The sequence below is a fragment of the Manacus candei genome, unplaced genomic scaffold (assembly GCF_025592945.1).
Source record: "Manacus candei isolate 608988 ecotype Guabito, Panama unplaced genomic scaffold, ASM2559294v1 h1tg000033l, whole genome shotgun sequence".
Classification (NCBI taxonomy): domain Eukaryota; kingdom Metazoa; phylum Chordata; class Aves; order Passeriformes; family Pipridae; genus Manacus; species Manacus candei.
Genome location: NW_026138081.1, coordinates 2,353,989 through 2,379,718, shown reverse-complemented (window position 1 = coordinate 2,379,718; position 25,730 = coordinate 2,353,989). Strand labels below are relative to the sequence as shown.

The 25,730-nt window shown below is 35.0% G+C and overlaps 1 protein-coding gene across 5 annotated transcripts in view; it reads left to right on the top strand.

Annotated features, from left to right (window-relative positions):
• The window catches only part of FMN1 (formin 1), a 179,480-nt gene that overhangs the window by 66,468 nt on the left and 87,282 nt on the right, over positions 1–25,730 (top strand). For all 5 annotated transcript variants that reach the window (XM_051791773.1, XM_051791770.1, XM_051791771.1 and 2 more), the window contains one exon: positions 4,201–4,262. In XM_051791773.1, the coding sequence (XP_051647733.1) occupies positions 4,201–4,262 (62 nt within the window). The remainder of the gene's footprint in view (positions 1–4,200; positions 4,263–25,730) is intronic.

Sequence of the window (25,730 nt, the reverse complement as noted above, 5' to 3'; positions counted from 1 at the left end):
ATGAACTGTATTAACCTGATTTTTGAAAGTTTATTTCAGTTATAGCCCCTGCTGCATCTTTCTGTGTTTTTTTGCTCAGTTTTGTATTCACCAAGAACAGGACACACAAAGCCTTGGCTGTTGGTGGATTTCAAGGGAAGCCTAAGAAACATATTTTGAACTGTCATGACTTGGAAGCTCCTTTTAAGCAGCTCTTTTGAATAATGGAATTACAGAATCATAGAATGATTTGGGTTGGAAGGGATCTTGAAGTTCATTTAGTCCCAACTCCCCTGCTGTAGGCAGGGACACCTCCCAGTAGACCAGGTTGCTCAGTGTCCCATCTAACCTGGCCTTGAGTGCTGCCAGGGATGAGGAATTATTGTCAAAATGTGTAATAACTAAATGAGGCTGAGTTGGAACCATTTTTAAAAAGAATTTTTTGATAGAATTCTTGTTTTTTCTAAAATAACTTGTCACTTCTGCAGTTGCTTGCTGAAGTAACTGACATTAGCTGAATAAGGCATGTTTCAAAACATTAGTATTTTTCTGTGTATATTTATTCATTAAGTAGTTTCCTGGTTTTATGCTTTTCATAGAATTACAGAATAGCAATCTGCTGACTTAAAACTTTGTAAGGATTAAGATTTGGTGTTTGGGTTTTTTTTCTTGATCCTTTTTCGTAGTTGAGTTAGTCTTACAAGACTTATAAACAAACCTTATGATCAGAATAAACTCTTGATGCATTATGTCACTGAAGAACAAATTAGTCCTTAATTCTACCATATAATACCATTTAGATAATGATGCAAGTGGACATCATATTAGAAGAAATAAATCCAAAGGAGTTTGAAGCCCTCTTATTTCCTTTGAAGTTTTGTAATGGGAGTCCAGTCATGTTTGTTACAGCTTCATGGATACTTCTTAGAAAGTAAGACAGGAGGGAGCACAAGGAAGTGAGAGGTTATACAGTTCAGTTGGAAACTTGTATCTCATCTGGATCTGAGAGCTGTCCACATATATTCATGTGTCTTTAATAAGGCTGGATGAGTTACAGTGATTATGTATGAATCAGGCTGGCTACACACAGAGCCATATCAGATCTATTAAGCTGTGGTGTTGTTAATTTTTAACCTATACAAATCACTCATCGATATGTTGGTATTTCTGGATTGTGCTATAATCTTCGTGAATCTTTTTTTGTGAGTTAAATGGAATTTGAGAACTCAGTAGTTTATAAAGCCTGACCTATATTTTATTCCAAATACAGACATCTTCTGTTAACATGTCCTTATTGTTTACTTTGCTGCTGTGATTTTACCGGTCTAAGCAGCATCCCAACACCATTGCATAAACTTTATTATTCTGTTGCCAATATATTAACAGACTTTTGGAGTTATTGGAATTCAATTATTCTTTCTAGTCAGATTCTTTACTGTTTTAGTGATTCAAATTGCCATCTCTGTGTGCAGGATATTTTCTTAAGAAGTTAACTATCCATGTAGAATTCTACTAAAGAAAGGTGACTTCACAAAACATAGAAAAGGAGTGGACATGAGTTACTTTATATAATGCAAAACTATAAACCAGAGTGAGATTTCTTTTTCATTATAATGTCTTGCACAGAAAAATAAATGTTTACTTGAGAAGAATTAAAAGGGTACTTTGCTGGGTGTGAGCTTCAATCCAGTAGATACTGTCTTCTAGTTAAAAAGAATATAATGGTAAAAAGAACGAAAAGAAGCTTATGCTCTAGTATGTCAGTTTATATCATAGTAGATAATCTATCAAATATGTTACAGTATGTCAATTTATGATGCACTGTTTTAAGTAGCAGTGTTTTAAGTAATTAATTAGGAGTATTAATTCTTATAATCTAGTACTTTATAAGCATATTTTTAAGGCATAAGTAAACAATAAAAGAATTGCTATTCTGTACCTTACATCTGCTTTAGAACAAAATTTAAACAAAACAATCTCTAGAACTTATTTTCAGAGCTTTCAGCTAGAAGTAATGAAAAACATGTGCTAAATTAAATACCTTTAAATGGTGGTATCTTGCAAAATGCCTGTCACAAAAATGACATACACTTAATATTTAAAAGATTTCTTAACTTTATGCTATGTTAGATTTCATTCGTGGGGGTTCTTCCATCTTTCTCTGACTGCACAAACATTTGTGCCAAAATAAAAGTCAGCAACAGAAGGCTGGGAATGGGTAGACGTGAAAAATCTGCTTCTGGTGCTAGTGCAGCTCTATGTCAGCATATGTGAATTATGAGTCACCCAAATCCCAAAGAATTTTAAGCATGTGGCAATCCTACACAGAAAGTTGACCTTTTGTTAAGATAGAGTTGTATCCTTCTGTTAGCCAAACTAAGAACTGATTGTTAGCAGCATTTTCAAAGCCTGTTGTTTGCTTCAGTTATCATGTGACCTTGAAGAGCTAAACTTCAAGTCAGGATGTTCGTGAGGTTCATGCCCTGCAAACTGAGTGCTTAAGCAGCTGAGGTGACAGAAGGGTCATAACTTTTTCTGGGGACCTGAGGCAACAGTTTGTTAAGTCCTGTTTAGGTGAATGGATATGCAGAGCCCATGTCCAGAGGGAATATCAACCAGTCAAAGGAATTAACAGCAGAAAATTTAAAAGTTTGTAGACCTAACTGGTTGTGATTCCAGCAGAGCGGTCAGGCAATTTTCTCTTGCTGGAAAGGTCTAAGTAGAGGCCTGTTAGAGATGAAGGAGAAGTTTAGATAGATACTGTTACTAACTGGAATCACCCAAGGTTTTTATTTCGTACCTTGTAAAATATCAATCCTTTTTCCTTCTGACTTTGTATATCAATTCAGCTGCTTGCACATAGCTTCACCTGTGTTTGAAAAAAGTAGGTTTACATTAAAAGCTTTGATGTCATGCAGATTTCAGGGTGATGATGAGGTTATCTTTTCTTTCCTCTTTCCTTCATGTGCTCTGAAGAGAAAAAAAGGGAAAAAAAATGAAAAAAGAAAAAGCACCTAAGCATTGGAATATTTTACTGCCCTGGTACTTTGGTCCATGCTTTGATACTTTAATGTTCTGCTGCTGAATAAACCGTACAAACTCCTTAGTGTTAGAGAACATTGACAGTAAAATTTAAATTCTTTGGACTATTTTTAATCCTTGTTTAAGTTAGGATTTAATTCCTCTTTTAGTTGAGGAGGCAGAAGCCAAGCCAGGGAACTGGAAATACACTTCTGAATTTTTAATTTGGAAGCAGATAGAAGTGGGACTTTGATCATCTAAGAATGAACTCCAGTTGCTTGTTTAGGAGGGCTGTAGTTTCTGGACCAATGTGTTACAGAAGACAGGCTTCTCTCAAACCATTACACCAGTATATAAAAAGTACGTATTTTTCTTCATCTGGCCAAATGTTTGGATTGAGGGGAGCCATAGCATGAGACCCAGGTTCTAGAGATCCATTTGGTGAATCTACATCTTACCATTACAGCCATCACTAAACCTGCAGAATCAATGCCCAGCCTTCTCATTTTTCCACTGCTGATTTGAATTTTTCTGGCTTTAAGTTTCATGCTTTTAATTATAATACCTTTGGATTTTGTTATATTCTCACTAAATGGAAGAGCTATCCTGTATCCTATTCACAGTATCCTGTGAAGATACTTATACTCTGTAATTAATCTTAATCTGATAGAATTTAGACAAAGAATTCTTTGTATCTCTTGCTGTTGGGTACCTTTTCAGGTCTTCATTTGCATTTGTGATTGCTATTTTATCCAGTTTGACTGTGTATAGTGATTGTATGTTCACAGTTCCATTTAAATTGTTATATTTAATGCATGTTATTTTATCATTTGGGGGGGGTGCATTCATGTGTATGTCATAATATTCTATCAGTTCTACATTTATCTGCAGAACTCAGCCAAACTAAAGTTTTTGTTGTTATTCCAGTCTGCCATATCTTCCCACAGTTTTCCCCTCTCAGCATGGAAGACCTCTTTTCTTTATCCTCTTCTCTCAGAAACACCATGGAAAATCTGGTCATGTGGTCATAGAAAAAAATGCTAATTACTGTGTTCAGATTTTCTTTTTCATCACCGCTGTAAAAGGTCATTTATTTGAGAGCCTACATCTGCCTTCTGGACTCAGTAGTGTTGTATGAAATATACTATGCTGAAGATGGCACATTGTTTTCTGACTCGAATGTACTTTTTATTTTTACAGAGTACCAAGCTGCCATTTTGCATTTAAAGAGGGAACACAAAGAAGAAATTGAAACATTAAAGGTATACTTTTGTAATGATTTTTTTCTTTCCGCAACTCTGGTGCATTTTACAGATTTAAGTAGTGCAAACATACTTTCCATCAAATGTTAAGAATTAATTGTTTCTTTCTAGAAGTTGTTTTCAGTTGACTGCCAACTCAGGTAAAATTGATCTTAATCTATAAAATCTATACAAACACTCATATATGATGGGAAAAAGCAGTTTTACATGTTTTCTGTTTATAGTTTTCCTTATTGCTGTGCTCCTAAATTCTTCCCTCTAACTCAGCCGTGCAGTACTTCTACATTGGTACTGGCATTTAACTACTCGATCTTTCTCAGTGAAACATAGTTCTGTAGAAACAGTTTTCTGTAATTTTAGAATGAAAAATAAGCAATTGTGAGACTCTCTGAGGTTTTGCATTGAGCACTCTGTACTGATGTTTCCTTTTTTAAAGTGTAAACTCGACCAACTAATTGTCAAAATCAGAAATAACACAACTTAGTGTTAAAACTCAGTTTCCTTTGGCATGATTGACTGTGCTAAGCAAAGTGAAATATTAAAAGGAAACGTTTTTATCATAAAAGCAGGAACTTAGATGGCAGTATAAGTGAATTCAATGAACACCCCTGGTTTAAAATATATAGCACCTTCCTTTTCTCACCAGTTATAATATATTCTTGAGCATAGCTGCACAGTGTTCTAATACAGGTCCATATGCTAAATCCTTAGTATACAGGTCATCAGTTACAAAACATTCTGTATTTCCTTTGTCGTCATTAAGGCAAATAGAATGGAAAACAAACATTTAAAAACACAGAGATTCTGATAATTGAGCACACTGATACAGTGCCTATGTCAGCAGATCATGTAAAGTAATCATCAGACTAGCACAAGTACAGTATTTGTATTACACAGCGTTTATGTCTTTGTGCCTGCACAAGGGCCAGGACCTAATGGACGTAAAACCTATGAAGTTGAGAAAGCTCAGTGAGGTCTTTGAGTAGGCAGGTGTGGAATAAGATAGCAGCTTGTGGAGTGTGCAGCATCTCTTAAAATTCAGCACAGGGAAATGCAAGCTAGCACTAAATACAGCAGTAACATACAATAAATATTATCAGTAATAACTGTTAAAAAGAAGAGTGTTACTTTCCCACACAAGAACAGTGGATGGATCCAAGGGTGATTTATTAATTTTGAGAGGATATTTCATAGAATACATAGTCTCAGTGAGAGAGTAAACTGCGTGCTTCTCCACCAACCCTGGAAATAGTAGCAGCAGAAGAGACGGGTATTGGTAGGCATCCATGAAAAATCACACATCTCTCCGATGACACCTTTCATGAAAATAATGTTCCTCTTGAGTATTTTGTCTTCCATAAAAGTACATTTGAAAAACACAGGAGGAGAAGTAGGTACTGTGATTTGCTGCTCATACCTTTGAATGACATAAATATTCACTTTATCTGGGTTATTTGATTTTTTTCTCAAATATCATGTCTTATTGATAATTGTGTTTATATATTGTCTTGTTTAGTAGTACAGAAATTGTGACTGGGTTGTTTCCAGAAGTGTGAAATCCCAGTGTAACATTCAACACCATAAAATCTCACCATTCTATATATGTATGTAAATACAATTAGAAAAGAGATAACATGCAAATATCTGCTGTCCATGATTAGTAGAAAATTTATGGAGTTTTAGCAGCTATGTCCTACAGATCATGTTCATCTTCTTATATTTCAGTTATTTGGCAATTATTTTATGTTGGAAACTACACTGTGTAGTTTCAAAGGCAAATTACAAGAGGTGATATAAATGTTTTGTAGGCCTTCAGGTAACGGCAGTGAAGCGAAAGGTCTGCATCATGATGATCAGAAAAATAATTTATTAAGAGAAAGAATACCTGTGTTTATTGTATATGAGACATAATTCTAACAGATTTTTTAATTTACATTTTGGAGTTACTCATAAGTTAATGGAGACTGTGCACTGTGTTTGTAAGTTTGTAAGATTGATCATTCCTGAGATACAAAGTGATCTTTCATTTTACAATACAGATAGACATAAAAACTTCCTGTACCAAAGACCAGTTGAATATCCTGTCCCCAGCAGTGACCAGCAGTGGGTGCTTAGAAAATATATAGAAGAAATGCTGACTGAAAGAGTAATGTCTTCTTCCTGTAGGGCGCTTTTTGTTTTGATTGGGGTTTTCTTTTGGCAGTTCTGAGTGTCTTCATTGTCTCTTCCTTGTTGCTTCTACTTCCACTGCCTTCATGCCCCTTCCTCATCACTGTATCCAGGAGGAAAACTATTATTTTCCATAATCTTGCCAGGCACAGATGTGAGACTGATTGGCCTGTAGTTCCCTGGGTCTTTTTTTTTTTCCTTTTTAAAAATGTGTTATATTTCCCTTTTTCCAGTCCGTGGAAACTTCACCGGACTGTTGTGACTACTTAAATATAGCCACTTCCTCTGCCAGTTCCCTCAGGATCTGCAGATGCATCTCATCAGGTCCCATGGACTTGTGCACTGTCAGGTTGCTTAGATGGCCTCAAACCTGATCTTCTCCTACAGCAGGCGGTTCTTCATTCTCCCAGTTCCTGCCTTTGCCTTCTGCAATTTTGGGCATTGTGGCTGGAACACTTACTGGTGTTCCAAAGCAAGAGTTGTTGAGGACTTCAGCCTTCTCCATATCCCAGGTAACCAAGTCTCCTGTTTCTTCCCAGAGAGGGCCCACATTTTCCCTAGTCTTCTTTCTTTTATCACCGATGTACCTATAGAAGCTTTTCTTGTTGCCTCTGATGACTGTGGCCAGATTTAATTCTATCAGGGCTTTATCTTTCCTTACCAGATCCCTGTTGGCTTGGACAGTTCCTTTACAGGAATTGTCCAAGTAAGCTCTGTAGGAGCCACCCTTGGTAGGCTTCCAATTTGTATTTGAGTTTGTCCAGGAGCTCCTTGTTCATTCACACAAGACTCCTGACATTTTTGCTCGACTTTGTTGGGATGCATCACTTCTGAGGTTGAAGGAGGAGATCCTTGAATATTGACCCACTTTCCTCTGCCCCACTTCCCTCCAGAGCTTTATCCCATGGTACTCTACCAGGCAGGTTTCTGAAGAGGTCAAAGTCTGCTCTCCTGAAATCCTTCCTGTTCTTCCTAAGAGCCTGTATCCTTCCATTCCCAACACTGCAGTCATAGGGGTCATCCTAGCACATATCCAAGATGCTGATAAGATGCAATGCCCTGCAGATGTGCACATGTCTCTGAACTCTTGTTCATTTCCCATGCTACCTGTAGAGTCATTTAAGTTGGGCCTCCAGTGAAGCTGACTTGCTGGCTGGAGTGGCTGGAATTCCTTTGTGCTGCTCTTAAGGTGCTCTTCTGCTGAACTGTGACCCCTCTCCAAGCTCTGGACATCAAACTGGTACATGTGGGATGATTTGAGGTTCCCCTCTCCCAACAACTTCAGTCTAAAGCCCTGTTCACCAGCTTGGCAAGGCTATAACAGCAAAGTTCATTCTTTATGTCACCAGCATTTGCACTGGAATGGAATGCATTAGAGAAGACTAAACTTTTTCTGTATACTGTCTTTCTTGTAGCTTTTCATTATTTGAAGGAAGGGAAGGAATTATTTCAATATAAAAAAATATTCATTACCATATACTGGTGTACAATATTGTATAATGTGAAGTATGGAACTTTACATTATAAAATTTCGTATGGGAACATATAATAGAGAAGGAGAATTGTGTTGTGATTTCATGTAAAAACTTGTTGCATTTTATTCTTTAGGGTATAACAGAAAAATGGTAGATACCCCAGTTATTGGAAATGCTTGGGTTAAATATATGTAGTGGCTTTTAAGTGAGAGATAATTCACTAACTAAAGTTTAGTAATAAGAAGTGTCCTATATCTTTGTACTGTTTCTTTTTGTAGTTATTTTCTTTCTTGAGTGTGTGAATGATAATTCCTAATGGATTTTATTTTTTAGGATTTGTTATCACTGTGTTCATTTCTTATAAACTTCATATGGAATATCCAGAGTGCAACTAGAGCTTTACCCATATCACTAGTTTGTAGAGGCTCATGCTGAATCTTTAAGACAGTGAAATTGCAGTGAATGTAGAAGTCCTGAAGGATGTACAATCACTGGATAGGGAGGATTTTGCCATCTTTGTGTTATCACCAAAACTTGGAAGTGTTCTTCCTTTTTTTGATGTCACTTGAAATCAATTTTAGTCATGTAATATGCATACTAATTAAGTTTACAACATGTATTACACCAAGTCAATTATTGATGAATCTCTACCGTCTCATATTGCATTAAGAATCTGCATAACTCATAACTTAAAGGTTTAGTTAATGTATATAATTCAACTGAATCATCCACATGAGATAATGTTTAGAAAGGGTAATGTAGTTGCTGCATTCAAAGGATTTCTTGAATTTTTCTTTAAAAATTTACAAAAAAATAAATAATATATTTTTAAGATATGAAACTACTTCTGTTCTCCAATGTTAAATGTTTTGCTTTTCCTGCTTGTGCCGCTAGATGTCAGCTAAGTGTTTCAGAAGCAGTTCCCAAAAGATGTCACAGTTTCTCTGTACATGTGCAAATTTCATACTTCTAAACTGTGAGAGTATGTGTGTTGGTGACATCCTGCCCACTGTTTGTGTATCTGACACAGTCTTAGTTTTAGGTCAGAAATTAACTTGCACGTTATGGAGCTAGAATTGAAGTTGCTCAATAGATAAGTAATCACCTTCATAGTATTTTCTCTACAGAACCAAGTCTTTAGTGTCTAATAACCAACTCAGAAAATGAGAACGATTTAACATTAAATCAAAATAATGTAAATAGACTACTGACTTCTGAAAGAAGGGAATGTAGTTGAAGGCAATATTCTGATTGCAGTGCTTAATATTTAACCCAACACATAGCTGCACAGGGGTGCAGCATACTTTTTTTTCTCTAAGTTTATTTCATAAAGTGAGTAAAAATTTAAGTTTTTTCCCTAGTATCTCCTTGTTCCCTTTAGCACAAGGGTACCAAATGTCCCTTCATCTTCAGTTCCATGGAAGTTTAACACTGCTTTTGGAAGATGGAATCAACGTCCTAAGCTATTCTATAACCCTGTACGCTGTGCATGAGTCTTTTTCTCCGATACAGGTTGTTAGGCTTCCACCAACTCACTATATCTTTTACATATTTCCTAACTGAGAATAATAGCATCTTTAGCTATTAATCACAGGTTTTTATAATAATAATATTACATGATGCATGTCATATAATATACTGTAAGAAATAATAACTATAGATAACTTAAAAATGATGGGATAAACATTATATAATAAAATAATATTTCTATGTATCTCAAAGTATCTTATGACAAATTTTAGAAAGAAATACCTTTATGGTTACATCTAACACAGTTATGAACATACTTAAGAAATAGTGAATGGTAATGCAGCTGGTGTAAAACTGCCCATGACATTATGAAAAAACAAGCTGGCCTCATTTAGAGAAGAATGTATCATGAGGTGTTCATAGTGACCTCTGTGGCCTCCTTGGTAATGTTTGCATTTTTGCTTTTTTGTGAAGGTTCCAAGAGCTGAAATGTAGAAGTGGCTAGAAAGTAATTTCCTTTTCACAGAAGAACTTGTTAACTTTGAAAACAATTTCATATCATAAATTGAAATTAAAGACCAGTGCCTCAAAGAGACCCAGAAAATGTTGAAAAATGTGGAAGAAAAAGGAATGTGAAAGGGAAAGTCACAGACCAGTCAAAATGATCTGATAATTTAAAAATTATTTATTTTTGTACTGAGACCAAAAAGACATAAAAACATTTATGTTTTTATAAAGTAATAAACCTTTACCTTTGTGATGACCTTTTCATCCTTTTACAAAACTGTTTTTCTGTGTCTTGTGTTTCATGAGTCCATTCCTGGCTCTGTATCTTTTCACTTTCCCATTCATTTTTCCTCATGGTCAGTGTGCTTACATTTATGAATGCTTCCATTGCTCTTTAATTATAACATGAGTATAACAAAAGGTGTTGCATTTTGAAATTTGTAATTCAGCTGTGGGAGGCAATGGTGAATAGTGTTGAAAGCTGTTGTATGTCAGAATGCTTATGAAAATATCTGTTTTATAGAAGTGGGTGATTGCAGTTTTATTTTGACAATTTAAAATATCTTTTGCTTACATGTAAATGTAAAATTTCATTTCAACTTCAGAAATTACATCAGAAACTAGATGTTTTAACACCAAATCAAAAAGTTTTACAGTATTTTAATTTGTCTAAATCTTCTCTTTTGTAGATAGTCTATTATGGCAAGTTCTCTTTGAGCAGATTGAATTGAAAAAAAGTCTGACCTTGGTACTCTCAGGGATCTTTAGTATTCCTTTGTGGAAAAAAGAAATTTTTAGAGGTTTTTTCCCCCCTTCTGGTTTGTGTGTACAAATTTGAATTCTTGCATGGGATAGGGATGTCATGATTTGTCAGCAGTCACTATGTTTAGAAATCTACTATTAAAATATGGGGGTCAGTGACAAATAGTGTTGAAAGCTTTATATGCCACAGTACCTAAAACATCTAACTAATGGATATATGCTGACTTTTGGTGATAAAATTTTGCTTTAGGATGCTGAGATTGTTGCTTTTAACTTCTGAAAGATGAAATGCATCCATAAGGTGGCTTGCTGCTTTTAGTGTTCTCTGCTGGATTTTCATATCCCAGTTTGCATGTGTAGAAGAAAACCTGTATCATGTATGCTGCTTGGTCTGGTGGAGTTGCAGCTCAAAGGAGCAGCCAAGGTCAGCAAGGGTTTATTAGTCTTTCCTAATGAGCTGTTCAGGCTTTTCAGCATTTCCATGTGGTGAACTGATGAAGGTCTCCCAGCTTGTGGTTAATTATTGATACTAATCTCGCCTAACTTGAAATGTTTCAGTCTTCTGTGTTTAGCTGCTAAATGTATGGTTTCACCACTGTGTGTGTACTGTGTGCCTTTATGAATCTTCTTCTTGGTTACTTTGTCCTGAAGGAATTTTCCCTGTTTGCTGCAGAGCCTTTCTGCAGTGCAAGAAAGGAAAACATAAAGATTGGAAAAAACATAACATTTTTGAGAAAGAAGAGACTGAAGTCCTATTAAATTGTTGAGCTCCTAAGGCTCCCAGACAATGGCAGCAACATTATCTTTAAAGTATGTATTTCCTAAAATACTAAAATCCCAGCAGGAGAAAAATTTCCCTATAATGGAAAATCTGCATAGCCAGTGCTAGAGAAGGTGGAATTGCAGACTAGGAAATGATGGTAAAGGACAGGAGCAATAAAACAATAATTTTCTACAGAGTGCATAGCAGCATGCAAAGAACACTTAATCTCTTTGAAACTGCCTGTTGACAATTGCATCTTCATTCAGAAAGGAAGCTTGGAGCGATTTTTCTTGGTGTATGAAGATATTCCCCGGTTCAGTGCTTAATTTTGTTTTAAAAACTTGCACATTTTAATAGCTGTATTAATTTCATATTCTATAATCAATTTCTTGATGAAGTTTTAAGCATTTCTTCTGTGCTCAAATAGTTATATTAAGCAAAATTCTCCCGCTTCTCCTCCATTGACTTCCTATTTTTCGTATTTTTGATGAAGTGTGTGCTTTTCATCCTTATTTTCCTTTAATCATGTGTTTACATTATGATTACTTTCTTATCAGATAGCTTGAATATCGAGGAAGATTCTTCTTTTGTTATGTTGTGGGCTTTTTCACTGCTACTTGCCATACTGCCATTCTCATATTTTCAATGCAATTTCACTATGACAACTTCAAATGTTTAAACCTCATGTCAGCTGCAGAACGTTGTTAATTCCACATGTTGATCCGAGGATTCCCCTGATTATTTAAGAAGTTACCGCAGACCATATTCCCTGTATTGAAAACAGTGAAAGTCTCTGTAACTCTGTTTCAGCACATAGATATTGTATTATATAGTCAAAATGTGCATAGAGCAAGATAATTTATAGCCTTAAAACTTCAGAAAGACTGAGTTCCTGCTCAAATTTAGACACTTTGCAAAACACTCTGCTTAATTAGGGCTAAAATGAAACTTAAAAAAATTTCATTATAACTCGCTACATTTTTCATCATTTTTGAAACTTAATTTTTCTCGTCAACTTGAATAAATATGTTACACACACAGGAGAAGAAGTAGAACACATATTTTGAACTTTATGACATTATTTTGACAGACTTGGAAGACTTCTGTAACAAAGGAAAAATTGTCTGTAAGAGAAATTAAGTGAAATGATCATGGGATTATAAATGCCTATAAAAATTAAGTAGTATCAAAGTTACCATTTTGATTTCGAAAATATGTACCCCATACCTCTTTGCCAGAATTATCTGTGCTTTGAAGTTTACTACACCAGATATTTGTTTAAATCTAATAGTTTTAAACCATTTGTCTGAATGAAATATGTAATTGCATCTATTACATCATCATCTGGTGTTGAACAAACTGTTAATTGCCATTTCCACGGAGCCACCAAAGATGTTATAAAATAACACTGGAGCAAAACTAAGTTTCACTGATTAATGGGTGCCACAAGTTACTCTTAGTTGGGTGGGGATCACCCTTCCAACTATGCTTTCGAAAAGAAAACCTGTCTCCTGACCCTTCTATTGATAGTTAGACAATGTGAAAGAAAACCCACTGGAAATCAAAGCAGACATTAAGAGCTGGACGTGTGTATGGAGATGTGAGAGCTAGAATTTTAGGAAAAATGGTGAGTAAGAATACTAGGACTGGCAGTCCTAGAGATCTGAGACAAGCAAACTAAAGGGCAAAAGAAGTAGCCTGGAAATTAAGATAGAAAACAGTAGGAGGTAGATTGCAGAGACTTGAGCCTGGGCATCACGATAAAGGTTTTACTTATATGTAAGCAATTTTCCCCAGAGTATTATCCTAGAATGAATACCTTCCATTCAGTATTTGATTTTATTTTTGTTGGTCAGTTAGTAATACCCTCTCTTGTTTATTAATCAAAATCTAATCTGAATATAGATAGTTTCACTGTGGTTTTTTCTAGTGTCCTAAGTTTTAATTTGTCAGGATGTTTTCTAAGTATAAACTGGACTTTATAATATGTGTCAAGGTAACCATGTATTTCTGTTATTCATATTTTATGCACAGAGACCTAAGATGTAACAGATTTATTGGGATGCTTACAGTTGCATATATGTTCAATCACAGTTCATTTTTAATGTACATTGCAACTATAAATTGGATCCCAGAATCTCAAGATAGTTGCTTATTAAAGAAGGTGACCACTCGAGGACAACTGACTAAAGTGACTTGTGACTCTTATTGCATTTTGCAGTTTGAGAAAGTATAGAATCTACTTTTCCAGGTCAGCACTATCATGTCTTTACTACAATACTACTCACTCTCCCTGTGAGTCTGTGCATTGTTCTTATGTCTTTCAGCTTCAGCACACATAATGCAGAAGTCTTAAAATCTTGCTGCTATTTCATTATACAGTTTTTAATTTTTGTCTGGAATAACTCCCATCTGAATGAGATACCGGCTCTGTCGAAGAGAAAGTTTCTGTGTGGCTGCATTACTTGGAAACTTGATGGAGAGGGATAAAATTATGGTTGTTCTGGTTGTTCCCGTTTGAGGAATGGACCAAAGTTGGGTTTTTTTAAGACATTTCTGTGTGTGCAATATTTTCCTCAAAGCCATGATGAGAAAGTCTAGAATAGTGTGATGATGCATAATTAGCACGTAGTATAAGTTAGTTTAAAGTAGGTATATTTTTTACACAGAGTCATTTCCGTAATTAATGTTATACTTCTCTTTATCCATGTAGAATCTCTGGAGTTCATAAGCTGTATCTTAGATAAGTGTACTAGTATCTTTATCTGCTAAGTGTAGCATAAACATTTCTACAAAGTTAAAAAGATTAGTAGTAAACACAGTGTTGGGTTTTCTTCTACCCGTTACCTGCTTGGTGAGTATTTAAAGACCATCTTCTGGTTTTACCACTGAAGTTCATGGTAGTATCTGCAGAACTGGAAGCTTCCTGGTCAAAGTAAGATAGAAGTCATGAAAGATAAGCTTGTGTGGTGGGTATCTACTCATAGACTTTGCCTTTACAAGGATATTTGCAGTTTGCATTTTCTCTTTAATCATTGTAATTGAGGTGAGTATTGTCAATATGGAAAAAATCTTTTCTATAATGAACTTGCGAGGAAAGAAATGGTTTGTTTGGGTTATGTTACATTGTATGTTACACATTTTCCTTTCATAGAAAATGTGTAATGTAATGAAAACTGTTGGGTTTTGAATGTGAAGCCGAATGTGAAATTAACCTCTGCCTTAATTTCCTTTGCTATAGAAAAAGAGCTGGTAGTTTTTGTAGTATAGTATGTTTTAGGTTGAAGGAAGGACTGATTCACCAAGCAATCAAGTTGTTTTGACATGCAGAATTTGCTCTCTGTAACACGTGAGGAGTGTGATGATTGTAAGCATCAGAGAATTCATCTTTTAGGTATTTCTTAAAGTAAAATTGAATCTCTGTTGTTTTTTTGATATCTGGTTTCAAAAAGGCCCCAGAAAATAATTTCCCTCCATAGCTAGGAAGTGAATGGCTTGCTACACCTCAAAATCTTTTTGTTGTTTTGATTGCACATGTGAACTCTATATATCAGTGGAAAGGCTAGTCATCTCTAAAAATTCTTAGAACCTTTAGACAAAAATGATGTTCATTATGAAGAATAAAAATTATCTGTTTCTAAAAGTGTAGAGCTACTTTTTTATTATTCTCATAGCACTATTTGGCTGAATATTTCCCACTGAGAAGTATTCATTGCTGTCTGTTATCCTTCTATAAATATGTAAGTTTAACTTTGGTTACTGTTTTCCATGTGCTGTACTGATAATGCTTTTTGCTTCAACTTTTACTTAAACAAAATAATTGGTTGAAACTTAGCAAAATGTGATCTATATCATTGCTCTCCTATGTAGTTACAAGGCTTTGTTATAATGGCTTAATCTTGTAGTTTGGTTGCCAAAGAAATTAATTATTTATACTGTGAAGCAATGTTGACAGTAAACTCTCCTTTCCACCCCCTCTCAAAAAGAAAAGGAAGAAAAGAGAAGAAAAACAAGGTTGCATTACAATTCTGGCAACATCAGCCACACTAATAAAATCAAATTCAATGTTGGTTTACGACTTTGAATTTATGTGACTGCACAGGATCAAAGGATTTGTATCCCACTGGACTGCAAGGTCTGTAGTTCATGGCAAAAAAACTCATCAAAAAGAACATTTTAGTAGTAGGGCTTTTCATTTTAATCAGCCACAGTAATAAAAAAGCTGTTAGGTGTCCAAAAACATTCTCACAAGATCAGAGACAACTTGCTCTCTATTACAATCAGTTCTCTTATTGGATCCATACTGCCTCTGTAGTTTTTGTCACTGAAACTTCATCTTCAGCTTGTTTTCAGCCATTTTTTTACGTTGTTTTCACATTTTATATGCCAAAGCATTCTATGTGTTGGTAAAAATAATGATTCATGTAATTTCCCTGGCAATTGAGAAATACTATAACTTATTTAAAGTAAATTATCATCAAAACATATGATTAAATAATATATAATTTTAATAAGAGCTCTATATTTCTATGTATTGTATTTAAAAATATTCTAGTAGCAATATTAGGGGGTTTTTTCTCCTTGCATATAGTCTTCTGAACACCACCACAAAGAATTGGTATTAGTATTTTTGTATTTATACAGACGTGGTAACTGAGTGTGTCCTAAGACTAAGGTAGCAGCTGCAAGTGAGAAGCAGAGTAGGGAAGTAACTACAAAGTTTGTGATAGGAAATGAATGTTTGGATTTTGCATATTAATTGTTCGTGGTCCTAGTTCAACAAAAGTTTGAAATAAATTTTTAGCTGATGGCAAGGTTTCCTTCTTTTGTTAGCTTTGCCTCAGAGAAATTATATCCAATATATCATTTACATTTATTAGTGTGTTGCATACTGAGTTGCCTCATTCTATTCTGCAGAATTTAAATATTTAACAGAGCTTAACAATATTTAGAGATTTTACCAATTAAATTGTCCACAAAAATACCAGTTTTCATAGAAATTTATGGGTAGGTCTCAATTTAGCTGGATACCCCATTTTTACATATTAGGTAGGATTTATTTTTCCTAGCATAAGCTAGCTTACATTTAGAAAGAATCAACACAATCACTTTCTGCAAGGATCACTCCCTTTTGCATGGCATGACAGGTAGCTGCTGTACACTAATTTTTTGCAAATTCAAGTGGGTATAGTATTACTTTCTCTATTCTAATTCACTACAGCCTGAGATACATGCAGGCTTAAACTGGGTTTTGTCAGCTGAATATATTCATGGGCTTATTATTTTAAAAACAGTCGTTCAAATGAACAGAAACTTTAGTATTAGTGGGAATTTTATAAGTTACCTACCAAACATTTTAAATCTACATAGAATTCCAAATTATCTACTGTTAATATTTATTTATTAATAACCTGAAATTTGCCCCTTTAAACACATGTTAACAGTTGGCTTTATTAAGTCCTATTTAGTCTAGTTTTTAAGAGTTTTTTGATCATTTATCTCAAGGGAAGACATTGCTTTGCAAGTGTGTCTATGGTAAGAAGTTAGTGAATCCAAGCCATTAATAATTTTCGGTTTGATATATATCATAGAATCAACTGGGTTAGAAAAGACCTCCGAGACCATGAAGTCCAACCCTTGATCCAACATTGCCGTGGTTGCTAGACCATGGCACTAAGTGCCACATCCAGTCTGTTCTTAAAAACCTCCAGGGACAGAGACTCTACCGCTTCCCTGGGCAGCCCATTCCAATACCTGATTACTCTCTCTGTAAAGAATTTCTTCCTGATATCCAACCTAAAGCTCCCCTGGCACAGCTTAAGACCGTGCCCTCTTGTCCTACTGCTGGTTGTCTGGGAGAAGAGACCAACCCCCACCTGGCTACAACCTCCTGGCAGGGAGTTGTAGAGAATGATGAGGTCTACCCTGAGCCTCCTCCAGGCTAAACAACCCCAGCTCCCTCAGCCTCTCCTCATAGGGCCTGTGCCCCAGTCCCTTCACCAGCTCATTGCTCTTCTCTGGACCTGCTCCAGAACCTCAATATCCTTCCTGAACTGAGGGGCCCAGAATCTGACACAGTACTCCAGGTGTGGCCTCACCAACCCTGAGTACAGGGGAAGAATCACCTCCCTGGTTCTGTTGGCCACACTGTTCCTGATCCAGACCAGGATGCCCTTGGCTTTTTTGGCCGCCTGGGCACACTGCTGGATCATGTTCTGCTTCCTGTCAATCCAAACTCCCAGGTCCCTTTGTACCTGGCTGCTCTCCAGCCACTCTGTCCCCAGCCTGTAGCGCTGCTTGGGGTTGTTGTGACCAAAGTGCAGGACCCGGCACTTGGCCTTGTTGAACCTCATCCCGTTGGAATCAGACCATCTATCCATGTCAGATACAATAATTTAGATTCCAGTGAGATTTCTCTGTGGACACTGAGGTTCCACAGTAAAGTACATAATGTAGCAGGTGCTGAAGTGGACACAGTCGGATCCATAACTGTGGAGTATGCTGTGGAGTACAATGGACATTATTAGAGATAGTTTTCCCTATATTTGGATTCATAATGTTTGCAGGATCTTGAGAGATTACCAAGAAATTTCAAGGGCACATCTAATTGTTTTGTTAGAAGTTATGGAGAGGAGGAGGGATGTACCCTTATTAAGGGGGTTGATCTGAATAAAGTGACGTGTATGTAGGACGGCTGTAGGAAAAGAACTGGAGATGAGCTGTTGTGAGCTATGCATTGTATAACAGAATTCTCCAAGTAAGTTAATTTGTGTAATCTAAAATGATTGGATGGTAGTTCTTAACAGGGAATGGACTGAAGGGAAGATAAGTATATGTGCAGGAAAGAAAACCTAGATTATTGTAAATTGATGAAAACATTTACAGGGCAGACACAAAGCAATTAGGATGAGGAAAGCAAACTTTAGGCAATCTGGGAATCACTCTGTGAGGAGAGAGGAAAAGACTGCAGAACACTGAGAGAATCGAAGGCCCACAAAGAGCTGGAGGAGGAAATGCTGGAACTTAGAAGAATATAGGACTTTGTGCAGTCTGTAATGTAAGGGGTGGTTTGTGTCTCATACAGAATAGTCTCTTGAAATGTGTAGTCCTGGTCAGAAAACATCTACAGTGTCCTTGTGCCATAGATCTGCTTTGCAGGGCTATTCATACTCCTCCAATAGTGATAAAAATGAAGGTATGTTTGTTACCTTTTGCTTACATGGTCACTGAAAGCTTAGCAGTAATGAGAAGGAATCGTAGAATATGCTGAATTGGAAGGGAACCATCAGGGTCATCGAGTCCAATTCGTGACCCTGAACAGGACACCCCAAGAATCACAGCGTGTGCCTGATTTAGTTCCCACTCCCACTGTATTCCACTGTCAGCAGACTTAATAAGTTCCAGTTGTGGATTTATTTGGGGTTTTTTTATACGCTCATGGAACATATATTAAAAAAAGCCAAACAAACAAACAAAACCCCCAGCTATTTCTTATTCATTGTCTTCATAGACCCACTAGACTCAATAAGTACAAATGCACTGGCCAAAAGCTTGCAAATCTTCTGAAAGGCACTTCATGTTGGAGACAGGCACACAGGCTTTGCAACTGAAAGGATGTTATGGCTATTGTAGATTCTGGGTCTTGAAAAATGGTAAAGAGGAGGAAGACAGATAAAGAATCAAACTGTTGAGAATGGCATTTAATTTAGGAGAAGAACAAATTTATAGTAATACAAAAAAGCAAAGGATGTCAACAAACCTCTAATGAATATGGTAATTTCAGTGACATTTTCTATGTAGTATACAGCTGAATATGCGTAGAAGATGAAATGGGAAAGACAGAGAAAAAAACAGCACTGGGGAAGAAGTTAAGGGAACAAAGCAAAGGGGTAATACAACTGACATACTAGGAGGAAGGAGACACACTAGGAGGGAGGAGAGTGAAGAATAGCTGAAAGTGTTAATAAATGTATTTTAAGATTGCAGGACCAAGTCTATATAAAAGAAGTATTCAAAATGTGTTATAAATGCAAACTAATTCGGAAATGGCATGAACGTGTTACTGGCTATATCCAGAATAGTTTTGACTGAAACTGGAACAGTGAATTGAAAGAATATTAGAAACATGTAATGAATTAGAAAATGTAAGGATATGTTAATTTAAACATTCACCATAAAAATGACGTGCTTGATTTGAATGTTCTTGCAGTAGAGAAAGCAGGAACTGTTAATACCTTCAGTTTCTCATTGATTTTTTGTATTCAGAGAAGGGCAGTTTGCTGGTTTTGAAGTTTTTCTAACAAAGGATAAGAGAACACTGGAAGTAAGAGCAGATGGAGTACGAAACAGGGCATTTCTCAAAAGTTATTTTTCCTTAGACTGCCTTTAAATGTCTACTTGTATTGAATGTATTTCTTTCTCGCACACTCATTCAGTTATTCATTTACCTGGTTTTTTTTTCTAAACATGATATGCATTTTCAGAGTAAATATTTAAATTATCAAGTGAATTAGTACTTAAAATGTTATGTGAATTTTAAGTCATTTGTAGGCCTATATATAAGAAATAAATCACATGATATTTAAAAAAACATGTCTATGTTGCAGTGCAATTAGGTATATTTTAATTACGTGCTATGCCAATAATTTTGTATTTCAAAATTGTTAACTACAATACTTTATTTCTTTTTCAACTGCATAAATGCCAATAGTTGTTAAATAACTAAATATTCAGAAATATATAGCAAAACAGTGTAGTGTATACCTGCCATGGTCAAATTTCCCACAACTACTTTTGCTACATTTCCTCTATATGTATTTAATATTTTTAAATTAGAGGACTGGACTCTGTATACATTGCCTACACAAATATTTACAGTTCTGTGAATGTTTGAGAATGGTCAGTTATTACTTTTTTACTGTGAGGTGTGAGAACAATCCTTACTGCATACCCTTGAAAATGGTAATATACCATATTTAACTGTTATGTTTGGTGAAGTATTTGTCAGAGAGGAATTTTGAATTTAAATATAAATTGGCATGGGCTTAACTTTTTTTTTTCCTGTGGAGAAATCCTTTGCTAAATCTCTGATTGTTGTTAAAATTTAAAACAAATGTATGTTTTTTCAAGGACAGAGATTTAACAAAAAAAGGACTTCTTTTCCTTTGTCAACACAATACAAGAATAAAAAGTGTGAGTTCTTCCAAAAACTGAAGATGAAATTACTTAGAGTGAACAAAACCAGAAAGTCAGAGGCTGTCTGTAAAAAATTTGGTTTTCCTCTCTTTTCTATGGACACTTCCTTGATTGCCAAAATACTATTAAGACAAAAAAACTGTGAACTCTATAAAAATACTTTTCATCGGCAACTCCATAATTCTTATCTTTTTTTTTTTCCTTTTTTTCTTTCTCCTTTTTTTAATATCCCTCCTCCCCCAAACATTTCCACTTCTGTAAAATATATCCTTAGATACTTCATGTCTTCTTTGTTCCCATTTTTTTCATTTTCTTGGCTTGGCATAAGTAACTAATTAGATGTAACAATCAGTGTATAAAAGTCAGAGAAGGGAATAAAATCAAGCTCGCTTTCTTCCTAATATGTTGTTTTTCCACACTAATTAGAGTAAAAACCTGTAAAAGTGTGTGTTTCTCAGTTAAAGAAGAGGTCTGTCTCTGATATACCTAGAATAGCTTTGTTCATTAAATATGTGTCATTTTTACACACTCACTTTTCAGAGTAGAATTACACTGTAAACACTAGTGAAAAAGTATTAGGCTTTGGCAGTGGAGCATTAACTTGCTAGTTTCAAAGTGAAGTTCTGCATATTGCTTGCTCTAGACAGTGTTTTAGAGATTTTTTTTTTTTTATGTTTTACTGTTAAACTGCTCAGGATTTTTTTAACATTTATGGTGAAAATAAGTCATGACTAATTACAAGCCAGCAACTGATTTTTGAATGTAGATTGCTGTAGAGATTTATACTTTCCTCATATTCATACATACAAATTGTTTCACAGCTTTTCATATCAGAGCAATTCTGTGTTATGGTTGAAAAGTTTTTGTCGACGTAAAATCACATTATATAAATCAGTAACAAAACAAATATATTTGAGTGGATTGCATTTAATTGACTGTAATTGACTATATTGACTGTATTAAATGAGACTGTAATCTTTCTGTCACCTATCAGAGCACAGAGAAAAGCTGTCACATTGGTATTGAGATTTATCTGTGTCAATCCACATTATCATTTCAAAGACATTTAAACAACCTCTAGGTTACATTCTGAATGAGAGGATTTAGTCTTTTGCTTTTGTGATTAATTACATAATTTTTCGTCTCATACTGTAATGGTGCAGTGATTCAAATTTTGTACTTTATCTTCCTTTGAAGAAATTCTTAATTTCCTGGCTTTCGTAGAACCAAGGCTGAGCTGTTGACATTGTCTCAGAAAATATATCTTACATTTTTTTCTCTGTATTGTGTCAAGTTACGTAGTAGGTGCCAAAAGGAGGGCACTGGAATCATCGCAGAGAATGGGTGTAAGACAGGAAGACACTGGAAAGCCATTCCAAATGCTTTTCTTGTTTTCCAGGTTACAGTGTTTCAGTTTTTTTGAATATTTGCATAATCATCTTTGTACCATGACAGTATCATGTATTTTAGTAAGAGGGGTCTTTTTTTATTGTTGTTGATGGGGGGTTTTTCGTTGTTGATTGTTTTTTTCTTTTTGTTTAGGGGTGGCTTTTCTTTTACCCATTATTTTTTAGGAAGAGGATAATAGAGGCCTTCTGAGCTTATATATAAATGTTTGTGTCTAAGGGATCTGAGAAGTCCGCTGGGATTATTTGCTCTCGTGAGTTGATTTTACTCAAGTAAAATGGATCATGCCTGTTTCAGTCGCAGATACCAGACAAACCTCGAGAAGTTAAACTGATTTTTGAGTGCAGCTGCACTGATGAGGCTTGAATAGCAAATAAAGCACAAAGATTACTTTTTTGTGTATGACAATTCTTTTAACATATTCTGATACAGAGTTGTTGACTCACGATCAGTCTGTGATATGCTGTCCTTTGCAGATCCTTTTCCCCTAGAATTGCCATACTACTGATCAATCCCTTCAGTACCTATGTGTGCTGCAGTTCTCTTTCTTGAATTGTAGCGTGTATTTTCAGACTGCTTCCTTGTCCGATAAAATTTTTATGAATTCTGAGTTTTAACAGTGTTCTTCAGCTTCCTAGCACAGTATTGTTTGCATATTTAATATTGGCAATGAATGCAAGAAAGATTGTACCAAAGTAAGGCAACTTTTTTCAGTAGTATACTGCTATGTGAATCAGGCTTAAGATGTTCAGGATGTACTTTCAAATATATGATTGAAAACTTATTCCAGCACATTAAGGCCTTAACAGTACGTTGGTTTACATACTTATATTTTCTTTTAAGCTAGCAATACGAAAATAGTAATAAGCTTTTATTGAAACATACCTACCTTTAATATGGTATTTGTAAAAGTAATCTGGAGAAAATACATCTCCGCTGTCATGGAAATTTAGGTGGCTGTATCAATCTTGTGTGCGTGAGTGTGTGCGCGCGCACGCGTGTGTGTACAGAAGAGGGAGTCATATCTAAAAAAAACTCGATAATGTTACTGGTGAGAGTCATTGATACAAAGAAAAGCCAGAGAAACTCAACAGGCCAAGTCTTGAGGGCTTAATTTGGTACATTCTCTGAAAGAGCAGATTCATGGTGCAAGGAAGTGAAATGGTCAGGGAGTAGAAATGTGTTCCTTGCACTAGTTTATTTGATGATGAATCTGGCCATACAATCCCAATTTTTTTTATGAGTGTTGCTGAGAAGCAAGCAACTAGGCATCTGTACAAGTCAGCAAAGTGGCAAATGCAGCTTTCATATGAAAACAACTGCTATCTTCTATGTCTAAAACATGCTGATGAACATCTCCCACATTGTTTTTTGTAATGTCTTCATTTCACACAGAAATTTATACAGACATTTTACTCTAATAGGTTTCAAAATCCTCTACCCTTCTTCAGAAATAAATCATTTTCATTCGTGCATAGGGTGGCTTTATAAGGTCTAGTTTTCAGCTGCCCTCTCATATCTTCTGTCCCTCCAGCCTTCTTCCCACACCTTACCTCCCTCAGACATCTTGTTATGTGCTGAAATTTTTTTCAATTTCATTCTGCTTAAAGTACCTGTGACCAAACTATTATATTCTAATCATGTTTGATCTCCATTTGATTCATTATATGATAATAGAGCATTTCCTCTCATTTTAAGAAATATTTGCCAGGAAGCAGACCTTTAGTAAGAATATATATGCATTATTTATGTGTATATATAAAAATAGTACATATTAATATACATATTCTAGAATTTTTGTCAAAAGTATTAGATATGCAAGCTGAAAAGGTGTCAATATTACTTAATCTTATCGTGAATAAGATAATTATTTTGAGATAAAAAGTAATTAAAAACTTGGTTTATTACTTATTGCTCTTTTTATTGCACTCAGTTGGATATGACTGATCTTTTACGTTGATGAGATGTTCAACACACATTTCCAATGTTTCATTTTTGCTAAACTTACATTTCTTTTTTGTGCTTGATAACTTTAGCTTTAATTCTTGTTAATATAAATTTTCTGTATTAACAGAAAATAATTTTGAAAATATGAAAGAATGAAAAGAAAAAGCATAAAACAATCACCTCAAATATAATTTTGAGTTTAAACCACCAATTTTATATTGTATTATAAAGACTGAAGATCTGTATTTGAAAAGGCTTATAATACTAATACAGTTGCTTTCATGCCCATTTAAATGTAATAAATAGTTTTGTTAGATACTGTGCTTGTTTTACAGTGTGTTTTTAAGGTGGCCTCAGATTTACTGCTGGGAAAATCTCTAATGTTCAAAGTAAATTGTTCTATTGGGGAGTTTTTGATGTCCAATAGGAGCAAAATACTATGATAAAAAAACAGTTAAATTCCCTAAGGCAAACTTACTTCATTACCTCATTTATGGGTCAGTATGCCAAGTTTAAAGAGACAGGTGATTTCTTTGGAACAATTCAAATGGCCAAAAATCTTGTGATAGTTGAACTGAACTAATAATAAAGCTGAGTGACAACAAACTTTGATAGAGTAACAGCAGGAAAATAAAAACCTAAGCAAATCTATTCTGTTGTACGTGTTCTTCCTAATTCTTCTATAAAACTAAAAGAAATTGGGTTGTTTCCAAAGCAAATCTCTGTTACATTATCTTTGCAAGACTTTAAACCTGATTTCTGACCTTTACACTTGCCAGTTGAGAAAAGGAGCATTTTGTACCCAGTATTTTCAGTGTGTTTACCTTGGATTTTATCTTAAGAAATTGATTAGAATACAAGCTGATCATACTGCTCTAAGAAATAATGTATATTGTTTGCATATCTAATCAAGCATTGTTGTACAATATAAAGTCCAATATATTACATTATACATGTATTACTTGAATGTATATTAATGCCATAAACTATGAACTCCGACCTAATAGCCAAGTTGGAATGGTAAGTAGGAAGTGCTGTGTTACCACTTCTGACAAGCACTGTGTGGGAATTTCAGAAGTGTAAATTGTTGTGCCTGCAGGAATTTGGGAAAATCGAAGCTCATTATGGCTTCTGTTGAAATGTTGGCTTCCCTTGGTAGAGGGATCCTGAAAGAACCATGCAAAGAAACAAGATAGCATCAGCCAGCTGCCTGATAGTAGTATCATGGCATAACAGAAAATAACTTGTAGAGATATAGTCATCTGGAATAGCAGGATTGGATTGAATTGTATTATTTAAAAGAGATCTTTCTATACCAAATGTTTTATATTTTTCTTATATGTGGTAACATAAATGGGGTTTTTTTTCTTCCTTCCTTAATTATTCAGTGAAATTATCGTGATCCTCTTAGTTCTAAGATTTATTTTCTTGAATTGTAGATTAAAGTATATCTGGTAGAAATGAAGTTTTAATCTAATAGTAAAGATAAACTTGAAGAATGTATGTATATCCCTGTGAATTTAATTGATGATAGCACTTAATAGATTAAGAAATTATTTTAATTTGTTATTTATTGTATTCTGGATAAATTTTTACTTCTGTTGTTTTTAATCTACTTTTTACTTCCTAACATGGTAACTCTACATATGTATATGGCATATTTATGAAACGAAATAGTCAATAAAATCATGTCATTAAATATGATAACATTTGAAAAAGATACCTTTTTCCATAATATACCATTAATTGTTGCATTCAATTAAAAAAGAGTAA